This window comes from Cervus canadensis, chromosome 1 (assembly GCF_019320065.1).
Source record: "Cervus canadensis isolate Bull #8, Minnesota chromosome 1, ASM1932006v1, whole genome shotgun sequence".
NCBI lineage: Eukaryota > Metazoa > Chordata > Mammalia > Artiodactyla > Cervidae > Cervus > Cervus canadensis.
Window position 1 is genome coordinate 53,700,234 of NC_057386.1, and position 12,279 is coordinate 53,712,512.

Consider the following 12,279-nt stretch of genomic DNA (forward strand, 5'->3'; position numbering starts at 1 on the left):
TTGTCACCCTGCTTATTTAACTTATATGCAGAGTACATCATGAGAAACGCTGGGCTGGAAGAAGCACAAGCTGGAATCATGATTGCCGGGAGAAATATCACTAACCTCAGATATGCAGATGACACCACCCTTATGGCAGAAAGTGAAGAGGAGCTAAAAAGCCTCTTGATGAAAGTAAAAGATGGGAGTGAAAAAGTTGACTTAAAGCTCAACATTCAGAAAACTAAGATCATGGCATCTGGTCTCATCACTTCATGGGAAATAGATGGGGAAACAATGGAAACAGTTTCAGACTTTATTTTTTGGGGCTCCAAAATCACTGCAGATGGTGACTGCAGCCATGAAATTAAAAGATGCTTACTCCTTGGGAGGAAAGTTATGACCAACATAGATAGCGTATTAAAAAGCAGAGACATTACTTTGACAACAAAGGTCCGTCTTGTCAAGGCTATGATTTTTCCAGTGGTCATGTATGGATGTAAGAGTTGGACTGTGAAGAAAGCTGAGCACTGAAAAATTGATGCTTTTGAACTGTGGTGTTGGAGAAGACTCTTGAGAGTCCCTTGGACTGCAAGGAGATCCAACCAGTCCATCCTAAAAGAGATCAGTCCTGGGTATTCTTTGGAAGGACTGATGCTGAGGCTGAAACTCCAATACTTTGGCCACCTCTTGTGAAGAGTTGAGTCACTGGAAAAGACCCTGATGCTGGGAGGGATTGGGGGCAGGAGGAGAAGGGGACGACAGAGGATGAGATGGCTGGATGGCATCACCGACTCGATGGGCATGAGTTTGAGTAAACTCTGGGAGTTGGTGATGGGCAGGGAGGCCTGGCATGCTGCGATTCATGGGGTCGCAGAGTCGGACACGACTGAGCGATTGAACTGAACTACATGAACTGAAGCAGTTATATAAGTCAATACAAAATAACTTCCATTTTGCTTCATAGCCTGTAAAGCCCAAAATATTTTCTATGTGCCTTTTACAGAAAAAAAGTTGGCAATCTCTGCTTTAGACTATTGCCACCATCACTTTTAAAACATATAACCTGAGAAAGATGTGAATTACTAGTCACCTTGCATTTCCACATGTAAGAAAATAATCTTTGTGGCATAAGTTCTAAATACATTATACTGTATTTTGAATCACATGGGACTTTATGATTTAAGTTCAGACCACCCTTCAAACTAAATCTGTCAATCTTTAGAACACCTTAGGGAATAAATACCAAAAAAAAACTTAAATATATCATATACAAACTCAGAAAACTAAAGAGAAAAAGAGAATATTTAAAGAAGCTAGAGAGGGGAGGATAGGGGAGCACTTTATCAATATAGAGGAATACAGATGAGGATTATAGCAGACATCCCATCAGAAACCACCCTGCTAAAAGAGTGTGTGGTGAAATATAGAATGTTTTGAAAGAAATAAGCCACTGACCTAGAACTCTATATCCAATGAAACTGTCCTTCAAAAGTGAAGCAATAAAAACTGAGGGAGTCCATCAATAGCAGACTACTCTGGAAGAAATGTTAAAAGACATTTCTGAAGGAGAAAAAAGCTATAGGTCAGGAACTCAGATCTACATAACATTGAAAGTGCCTCTTGTCTTAAAACTTCTGAAAGACATGAGCTTTGTCTTTTAGAGACATCAGTTATCACCAGGGCTTAGGAAAACACAAGCAAACAATAAAATCTGAAAGATTGCCAAATGGGTCATGAAGCAATATTCTGGAGTATTCTTCTCATTAAGGTACATTCAGAAAATCCAAAGGTAACTATAGAAAGATGTGTTTCCTACATTAAATGGTAGCTATTTTATATTTCTATAAGATGTATATATTTATATAAGATGAGGTAGCTATGTTATATTTATAAGATTTTTTGCATATTAGCAACACATTAAAAGTACCAGGGTAGAATTTAAAAGTTCATATTAACATGGATTCTCCCTTGCTTACAAAAAAATAGCCATTTGCATGGATTCCATAAAGAGTAAAATAGTTATCCGAAATAGTGTCAGGGAGCGGTGAGCTTGTGAGCTAACAAAGTACTCACACAAAGAGCCTGCTAGAATTCTCCTTCTGCCCACAGGTGTTCATTTTGATGTTAAAGGCCAGTTGGAAGACCAGGCAAGAATTGACCTCTACTTGGCATTGCCCTGGTTCAGCTCCTGATTCACACAAGTATTGGTATGGTGTTACGTCCAAGGATCTGGAATGTCCAAAACCTTCCTAAAAGTCACCTTGCCTGTCAGGTTTTCCAAGGCCCAATGATAATAAAAGCTTTGGTTGATTAATAGCCAGCTGGTGTGACCTTCATGCAAGGATGAGGTTAAAGACAGGGTGGCAGCACAAAGTTATAATTTTTTTAATTTATTTATTTTTTATTGAAGGATAATTGCTTTACAGAATTTTGCTATTTTCTATTAAATCTCAGCATGAATCAGCCATAGGTATACATATATTCCCTCCCTTTTGAACCTCCCTCCCATCTCCCTCCCCATTCCACCTCTCTAGGGTAATACAGAGTCCCTGTTTGAGTTTCCTGAGCCATACAGCAAATTCCTATTGGCTATCTATTTTACATATGGTAATGTAAGTTTCCATGTTACTCTCTCCATACATCTCACCCCTTCCTCCCCTCTCCCCAGGTCCATAAGTCTGTTCCCTATGTCTGTTTCTCCATTGTTGCCCTGTAAATAAAATTTTCAATACCATTTTTCTAGACTCCATATATATGCATTAGAATATGGTATTTATCTTTCTCTTTCTGACTCACTTCACTCTATATAACAGGTTTTAGGTTCATCCACCTCATTAGAACTGACTCAAATATGCTCCTTTTTATGACTGAGTAATATTCCATTGTGCATATGTACCACAACTTCTTTATCTATTCATCTGTCAATGGACATCTAGGTTGCTTCCACGTTCTAGCTACTATAAATAATGCTGAAATGAACAATGGGATACATGTTTCTCTTTCAATTTTGGTTTCCTCAGGATTTATGCCTAGGAATGGGATTGCTGGGTCATATGGTGGTTTTATTCCTAGTTTTTTAAGGGATCTCCATACCATCTTCCATAGTGGTTGTATCAATTTACATTCCCACCAACAGTGCAAGAGCATTCCCTTTCCCCCACACCCTCTCCAGCATTTATTGTTTATAGACATTTTGATGAGGGCCATTCTGACTGGTGTGAGGTAATATCTCATTGTAGTTTTGATTTGCATTTCTCTAATAATGAGCAATGTTGATATCTTTTCATGTGTTTGTTAGCCATCTGTATGTCTTCTTTGGAGAAATGTCTGTTTAGGTCTTTTTCCCACTTTTTCATTGGGTTGTTTGTTTTTCTGACATTGAGTTGTATAAGCTGCTTGTATATTTTGGAAATTAATCCCTTGTCAGTTATTTCATTTGCTATTATTTTCTGTCATCCTGAGGGCTGTCTTTTCACCTTGCTTATAGTTTCCTTTGCTGTGCAAAAGTTTTTAAGCTTAATCAGGTCCCACTTGTTTACTTTTGTTTTTATTTCCATTACTTTAGGAGGTGGGTCATAGAGGATCTTGTTTTGATTTATGTTATTTAGTGTTCTGCCCATGTTTTCCTCTAAGAGTTTATAGTTTCTAGTCTTACATTTAGGTCTTTAATGCATTTTGAGTTTATCTTTGTGTATGGTGTTAGGAAGTGTTCTAATTTCATTCTTTTACATGTAGCTGTCCAGTTTTCCCAGTACCATTTATTGAAGAGGCTGTCTTTGCCCCATTGTATATCCTTTCCTCCTTTGTCAAAAATAAGGTGCCCATAGGCACATGGGTTTATTTCTGGGCTTTCTATCTTGTTCCATTGGACTGTATTTCTGTTTTTATGTCAGTACCATACTGCCTTGATGACTGTAGCTTTGTACAATAATTTGAAGTCAGGAAGGTTGACTCCTTCAGCTCCATTCTTCTTTCTTTGGCTATTCGGGGTCTTTTGTGTGTCCATAAGAATTGTGAAATTTTTTTGTTCTAGTTCTGTGAAAAATGCCTTTGGTAACTTGATAGGGATTGCATTAAATCTGTAGATTGCATTTGATAGTATTGTCATTTTCACAATACTGATTCTTCTTACCCAGGAACATGGAATATCACTCCATCTGTTTATGTCGTCTTTGATTTCTTTCATTAGTGTCTTATAATGTACTGTGTACAGTTCTTTTGTCTCCTTAGGTAAGTTTATTTCTAGATATTTAATTCTTTTTGTTGCAATGGTGAATGGGATTGATTCCTTAATTTCTCTTTCTGACATTTCATTGTTAGTTTATAGAAATGCAAGTGATTTCTGTATACTGATTTTGGATCCTGCCACTTTGCTAAATTCACTGATTAGCTCTAGTAATTTTCTGATACTATCTTTAGGGTTTTCTATGTACAATGTCATGTCTTCTGCAAACAGTGAGACCTTTACTTCTTTTCCAGTCTAGAGTCCTTTTATTTCTTTTTCTCCTCTGATTGGTGTAGCTAGGATTTCCAGAACTTTGTTGCATAGTAGTAGTGAAAGTGGACAGCCTTGTTTTGTTCCTGATCTTAGGGGGAATGCTTTCAGTTTTTCATCACTGAGAATAATCTTTCCTGTCAGCTTATCACATACAGCCTTTACTATGTTGAAGTAGTTTCCTTCTATGCCCATTTTTTGAAGAGTTTTAAACATAAATGGGTGTTGAATTTTGTCAATGGCTTTTTCTGCACCTATTGAGATGATCATATGATTTTTATCTTTCAATTTGTTAACATGGTGTATCACACTGATTTATTTGCATATATTGAAGAATCCTTGCATTCCTGGAATAAACCCAACTTGATCATGCTGTATGAACTTTTTGATGTCTTGCTGAATACTGTTTGCTAAAATTTTGTAGAGGATTTTGCATCTATGTTCATCAGTGATGTTGGCTTGTAGTTCTCTTTTTCTGTGTTGTCTTTGGTTTTGCTATCAGGGTGATGGTGGCCTCATAAAATGAATTTGGAAGTGTTTCTTCCTCTTCAATTTTTTGAAAGAGTTTTAGGAGGATAATCATTGACTTTTTCTCTAAATGTTTGATAGAATTCTCCTTTGAAGCCATCTGGTCCTGGGCTCTTTTTCGGGGGGGGGGGGGGGGGATTTTTTTTTTTTTTATCATAGCTTCAATTTCAGTGCTTGTAATTGGGTTGTTCATAATTTCTATTTCTTCCTGGTTCAGTCTTGGAAGATTGAACTTTTCTAAGAATCCATTGATTTCTTCCAGGTTATCTATTTGATTGCCATATAGTTGTTCATAATAGTCTCTTATAATCCTTTGTATTTCTGCACTGTCTGCTCTAACTTCTCCTTTTACATTTCTAGTTTTGTTGATTTGATTCTTCTCTCTTTTTTTCTTGATGAGCCTGGCTAAGGGTTTGTCGGTTTTGTTTATCTTTTCAAAGAAGCAGCTTTTAGTTTTATTTATCTTTACTATTGTTTCTTTCATTTCTTTTTCATTCATTCTGCTTGGATCTTTATGATTTCTTTCCTTCTACTAATTTGGGTTTTATTTCTTCCTTCTTCTTTTTCCAGTTGCTTTAGATGTAAAGTTAGGTTGTCTATTTGATGTTTTTCTTGTTTCTTGAGGTAGGATTGTATTGCTATAAACTTCCCTCTTTGGACTGCTTTTGCTACATCCCATAGGTTTTGAGTTGTTGTGCTTTCATTGTCATTTGTTTCTATAATTTTTTTAATTTCCATTTTCATTTCTTCAGTAAACTGTTGGTTATTTAGAAACGTTGTTTAATCTCCATGTGTTTGTATTTCTTACAGTTTTTTCTTCTAATTGATATCTAGTCTCATAGCATTGTGATTGGAGAAGATTCTTGATATGATTTCAATTTTCTTAAGTTTACTGAGGTTTGATTTGTGACTCAAGATGTGGTCTATCCTGGAGAATGTTCCATGTGAACTTGGGAAGAAGGTGTATTCTTCTGCATTTGGATGGAATGTCCTGAAGATATCAATGAGATCCATCTCATCTAATATATCATTTAAGACTTGTGTTTCCTTATTAATTTTCTGTTTTGATGATCTGTCCATTGGTGTGAGTGGGGTGTTAAAGTCTCCTACTATTACTGTGTTACTGTCAATTTCTCCTTTTATGTCTTTTATTTTAATAGACAAATACTTGTTTGTCTTAAGTATTGAGGTGTGCCTATGTTGGGTGCATAGATATTTACAATTGTTATGTCTTCCTCTTGGATTGATCACTTGATAATTATGTAGTGTCTTTCCTTATCTCTTGTAATCTTCTTTATTTTATGGTATATTTTGTCTGATATAAGGATTGCTACTCCAGCTTTCTTTTGCTTCCCATTTGCATGGAATGTATTTTTCCATCCTCTCACTTTCAATCTATATGTGTCTTGAGGTCTGAAGTGGGTTTCTTGTAGACAGCATATATATGGATCTTGTTTTTGTACCCATTCAGCCAGTCTGTGTCTTTTGGTTGGAGCATTTAATCCATTTACATTTAAAGTAATTATTGATATATATGTTCCTATTGCCATTTTCTAATTGTTTGGGGTTGATTTTGTAGATCTTTTTTCTTCTGCTGTATTTCTTGACTATTTAAGTCCATTTAACATTTGTTGTAAAGCTGGTTTGGTGGTACTCTATTCTCTTAACTTTTGCTTGTCTGAAAAGCTTTTTATTTCTCCATTAATTTTAAATGAGATGCTTGCTGAATACAATAATCTTGGTTGTAGATTTTTCCCCTTTCAGTACTTTAAATATATCCTGCCATTCCCTTCTGGCCTACAGAGTTTCTGCTGAAAGATCAGTTGTTAAGAGTATGGGGTTTCCTTTGTATGTTACATGTTGCTTCTCCCTTGCTGTTTTAATATTACTTCTTAGTGTTTAATATTTGTTAGTTTGATTAGTATGTTTCTCTTTGGGTTTATTCTGTATGGGACTCTTTGTGCCTCTTGGACTTGATTGACTATTTCCTTTTCCACTTTGGGGAAATTTTCAACTATAATCTCTTCAAAAGTTTTCTCATACCCTTTCTTTTTCTCTTCTTTATCTGGGACCTCTATAAATGTTGGTGCATTTGATACGGTCTCAGAGGTCTCTGAGACTGTCCTCAGCTCTTTTCATTCTTTTTACTTTATTCTTCTCTTCAGAAGTTATTTCCAACATTTTACCTTCCAGCTCACTAATTGTTTCTTCTGCTTCAGATATTGTGCTATTGATTCTTTCTAAAGTATTCTTAATTTCAGTAATTGTGTTGTTCATCCCTGTATGTTTATTCTTTAATTCTTCTAGGTCTTTGTTAATTGATTCTTGCATTTTCTCCATTTTGTTTTCAAGGTTTTTGATCATCTTTACTATCATTATTCTGAATTCTTTTTCAGTTAATTTTCCTATTCCCTCTTCATTTATTTGAACTTCTGTGTTTCCAGTTTGTCCCTTCATTTGTGCAGTATTCCTCTGCCTTTTCTTTTCTTTCTTTCTTTTTTTTTTTTTTTTAAGTTATTGTTTTTGAGTTTTCCTTTTCCCAGGCTTCAAGGAAAGTTGAATTCTTTCCTTGAAGAAGGTTGAATTCTTTCTTCCTTTTGATTCCTGCCCTCCTAAGGTTGGTCCAGTAGTTTGTGTGTGCTTCATATAGGGTGAGATTTATGTTGAGTTCTTGTTTGTTTGTTTGTTTGTTTTTCTTCTGATGGGCACGGCTGAGTGAGGTGAAAGTTATACTTTTATCTGCAGACAAAAGTAGTGGATCCTCCTCATCCCTCGCCCTTCATTCCCCCAAAGCTATATCTTGGGACCAGCATCTTCATACTGCCTTATACCACACCCTCCTCCTGAGAGAGAGCTGAGGCTCTGACATATCTGTCTATCCAGTCGTATGCTCAGGGATCTCAGAGATGAAGGAATAAGGACGAGAGAGAGAGGTGGCTTTGATCAGTGGCAGGACATAGAAGGAGGCCACACCAGGTGCTCAGCTTTAAACTTTGGTGGTTTTACCCATGAATAAATAGGCTCCATTAAGTGTCCTGGGTACAATAACTGTTCCAACAATCATGCTGGTACACATAAGGGCGGGAGAAAGTAGAATAGTCCTGTCATCCGGAAGCAAAAAATCCCATGATGCTATCAGATTCTGATCCCACCTCGAGAATGGGAGTGGAAGCTTCTCTTTCATGGAGGTAAGTGTGTTCTCATGGCAATTAAATATCTGCTTCCCTCTGAAAGGTAAAACTTTCTCTCAGCCCTGCCTGGTGAGCCACAGAGTTTTACTCGAGAGGCCAGGCTCTCAACAGTTTAGTAGATTATCAGCATATAAAAGAACAAACAGTCCCTGAGAAAATACGGTCTGCCTCTCACCAAACTCACTGATTAGAAGACCCATGAAAGAACAAACACAGGCCCCTCTCACAGTGCCAAACAGTGGGCTTAAAAAACATAATAAGTCAAACCATCAACCAGATCTTGGTATTTTGCCATGTTGTGTGGCTTGTGGGGTCTTAGTTCCCTGCCCAGGGATCAAATCCGTGACTTCAGCAGTGAAAGGACAGAGTCCTAACCCCTGGACCTCTAGGGAAGTCCCAGATCTTCACCCCCCCCACACCAGATCTTTTTTTATACCAACATTTTCTTGTTCTAAGTCAATGATGTGAACCTCTGCAAACCATCAACCATCATGTCACTGTGTCTACTGACATAGGAACCAATCTAAAGCTCCATTTAGACCTGACTGTAGTTCCCTAGAAAACTTATGCAAGTGACCTATGGCCCTATCCTGCCAGGAGAATTTCTCAGCACTGTTCAGGGAACCACATTCACTCCCAAGTGGCCACTAATTTAAAAATAAGGGAAAGTGAGTCTTAAAGTAGATGCTGCTTTCATCTTAAGACACTCTTTTACTTTCAATCTTACCTTTCAGTTCCCGCTGTTTCTCATCTCTAGGGCCCTCTCCTGACTCCAAAGTCAGAACCTCCTTGAGCACCATATAAGATGCTCTGCAGACATCAATGGTTATCAAAGTCTGGTCCCTGGACCAGGAATTTCTATGTAACCAGAGAATTCCTTAAAAAGAAAATGAAAAAGAGGAAGGAGGAAGAGGAGAAAGAGAAGAAGGAGGAGAAAGAGAGAAAGGGGAAGTGGAAGGAAAAAAGAAGTAAAAAGGAAACTCTGAATCCAGATGCACGAATCAAAATTAGGAGTTGAGTTCTTTCTGTTAATTTTTAGAGGCCCTACAGGTGATTCTGGTGCACTAGCATTTCAACATACACAAAAGTAGGGAGGACAGAATAATCAACCTCTATGTGAGAGGGGAGTTTTTCCAAAGGACCATCCCTTCAAGTTCCACCACAGCTCAATTAAATTTGAAAGAGACACGTGTACCCCAATGTTCACTGCAGCACTGTTTATAATAGCCAGGACATGGAAGCAACCTAGATGCCCATCAGCCGACGAATGAATAAGAAAGCTGTTGTACATATACACAATGGAATATTACTCAGCCATCAAAAAGAATTCATTTGAATCAGTTCTAATGAGGTGGATGAAACTGGAGCCCATTATAGAGTGAAGTAAGCCAGAAAGAAAAACACCAATACTACTAACACATATATATGGAATTTAGAAAGATGGTAACGATAACCCTATATGCAAGACAGAAAAAGAGACACAGATGTATAGAACAGACTTTTGGACTCTATGGGAAAAGGCAAGGGTGGGATGATCTGAGAGAACAGCATCAAAACATGTATACTATCAAGGGTGAAACAGAGCGCCAGTCCAGGTTGGATGCATGAGACAAGTGCTCGGGGCTGGTGCCCTGGGATGACCCCGAGGGATGGGATGGGGAGGGAGGTGGGAGGGGGGTTCAGGATGGGGAACACATGTAAATCCATGGTTGATTCATGTCCATGTATGGCAAAAACCACTACAATATTGTAAAGTAATTAGCCTCCAACTAATAAAAATAAATGGGAAAAAAAAGAAAACATACACATGAAAAAAAAATTGGGAAAAAAATTAAATTTGGACTCTAAGTAAATCTTGCTAATGTCCTTAGAGCTCCCCAAACAATTTTGTTGTGCTTGTGCTGTGAGAAACACTCTCTGGTCAATTTCTCCTCCAGATATTTTCAGGAGACAATCCCTCATTTTACTTCTATTTCCACTTGATTGTTACTTCTGGAAGAGAGACTTTCCATATTCTATTTATCTAAAGTACATCGCAACACCCCTGGATACTCTCCACCATAACATCTCTGTATTCCTTCATCCCACTTTGCTTTCTTTGTAGAGATTTTCAGCTGCCATTTCATTATATACTATGAGTGTATTATCATCAGTGAATATGGTTTATTGTTCAAGAAGCTCATTTATTGAACCAGCAGCTCCAAATCCCTGTTCCCTGCATATCTGCAGCACCTACAAAGCAGTACCACATGGTAGGAATTTGATGAATATCTCCTAAATAAATGAATGAGAGTGGGGAGGAGCAGAGATTTTAATCCAAAGCTATTTGCCTCCAAAACCCATGTTCTTCCTGAAGTAGCACATGGAATAACACACAGTGGCTTTGCACTGGTTTTGCTTGGTTTGGGGAAAGAGAAGTTACTTCTGAATTGAAGCAAGCTGCATATTTTTGTACTAAGTTCATCAAAGTCAACTGGTTCATATCTGGTTACTAGTTATGAGGTCTTGTATGGTTCACCTAACAACTATGGGTTTTATGCCATCCGTAAAATAGGAAAATAAGCCTGTATCTCTCTTCTAATTCTTAAGAGAGATAAATGAAAAACTATTATGTAGAAGCATTTTGTATATTAAAGCACCTGTAAAGATAAGTTACTACCATTATTACCTGGGCAAAAAAAGAGAAGGTAAGAACAGGGAAACTGAGAAAAGGAAAAGAAATTTTTTAAAAAAAAATGAGAGGAAATGTGACAGTGTGGGACAGAATGATTTTGAAGAGAATTTCTAAGTTTAAAATTCTGTGATTAAATAGGAAAAAAGAAAATTAAAATCTGTCAAAAGTAGCAATTTGTCCAAGATTCAGAATTATTTGTGTCTACTAAAATCACAATCTGTTTTATTTTAAAATGTTATCTATTTGTTACATTGTAAACTCTCTCAAGTGCTTCTACACTTAAATCTTTTCCAAACATATAATAATAGCTTTGTTATAGCGTCATTTAAATCATAGTCACAGCTCACTGCGCTTTCTTAACCAATTGTTCACAATCCTAGAACCTCACATTAGGGCTGATATGAGGACTAAATAAGGCAGTGCCTGCAAAGCACTTAAACAGTTCCTGGACCCTAAGACAACATGCAATGTGTTCACTATTACTGTAGCTGTTATTATTAATTCATCAGTCAACAGTGCCAGAGGAGGGAACTGATAGATCACAGCCACTCTTTCAGATACTTGACTTAGCTGTGGTGTGTAAGATGGAAGGGGTAGAGGGCAACTTAAGGCCAAGAAGCTAGTTAGGAGCTCACTGGATTTCTTCACGTACATTACCCTGAACACCCACTCTCTGAAAAGTCCAGTCTCTTCTTTACCTATATTCAAACCTAAGATACACCTTGCCACACATATACCACTGACATCAACCAAGGAGGGGGACTCCATGTCCTTTTCAGGCAAGTGCATGGGGCTAATAATCAGGCAGACCCACATTATAACACTATCACTAACTTCTAACAAACCACTTTTCCTGTTGGGTAGACCTCAGACCTGAGAATAATTTCAGTTTACCTCTTCACCTCCTGCTTCCACAAGTGGCAAAGTTAGCTGGAGGCATCACCCCAGAAGCATTTGTTCCTCCTGGTTCTGGAAGACTCCTGGGGTCCGGACAGGCTGCAGCCTCCCAGGGGTCCCCTGCATGCTGCTACCTTACCTTGTTCAGTGGTCGCTGGTAGACCCTAACAACTGAGGTGACCACTGGCATCTCCCAGCCTGATATCCGGAGATGCTGTAGTTCTGCACAGGCCTCCTGGAACTCCTCTTCAGAGAACCTGCTGGCAGAGGCCATTCTTCCACAGCCACAGCCCTTCTGCCTGCAAAGGAGGCAACACACAGGCTTAGTATGTGTTAAAGACCAGGGCAAGAGTGTGGCCCAGGGTGATTGGCAGGAATCCTAAAAGAGATAGGGTAGAAGGCAGGACTTATCAATGTACTTGGTGGCAGTGTAGCCCACTTTCCTGTTAAGAGCCATCTGGTTCTCTTTTTAATTTCACTTTCACTTTTCTCCAAGATTCCTTCCTCCCATG

At 38.0% G+C, this 12,279-nt stretch overlaps 1 protein-coding gene across 1 annotated transcript in view; it reads right to left on the reverse strand.

Moving 5' to 3' along the window:
* The window catches only part of LOC122436957 (phosphatidylcholine transfer protein-like), a 33,997-nt gene extending 21,956 nt beyond the window's left edge, over positions 1 to 12,041 (reverse strand). The window contains exon 1 of the mRNA XM_043461332.1: positions 11,907 to 12,041. Within this exon, the coding sequence (XP_043317267.1) occupies positions 11,907 to 12,041 (135 nt within the window). The remainder of the gene's footprint in view (positions 1 to 11,906) is intronic.
* Between the last annotated feature and the right edge of the window lie 238 nt (positions 12,042 to 12,279).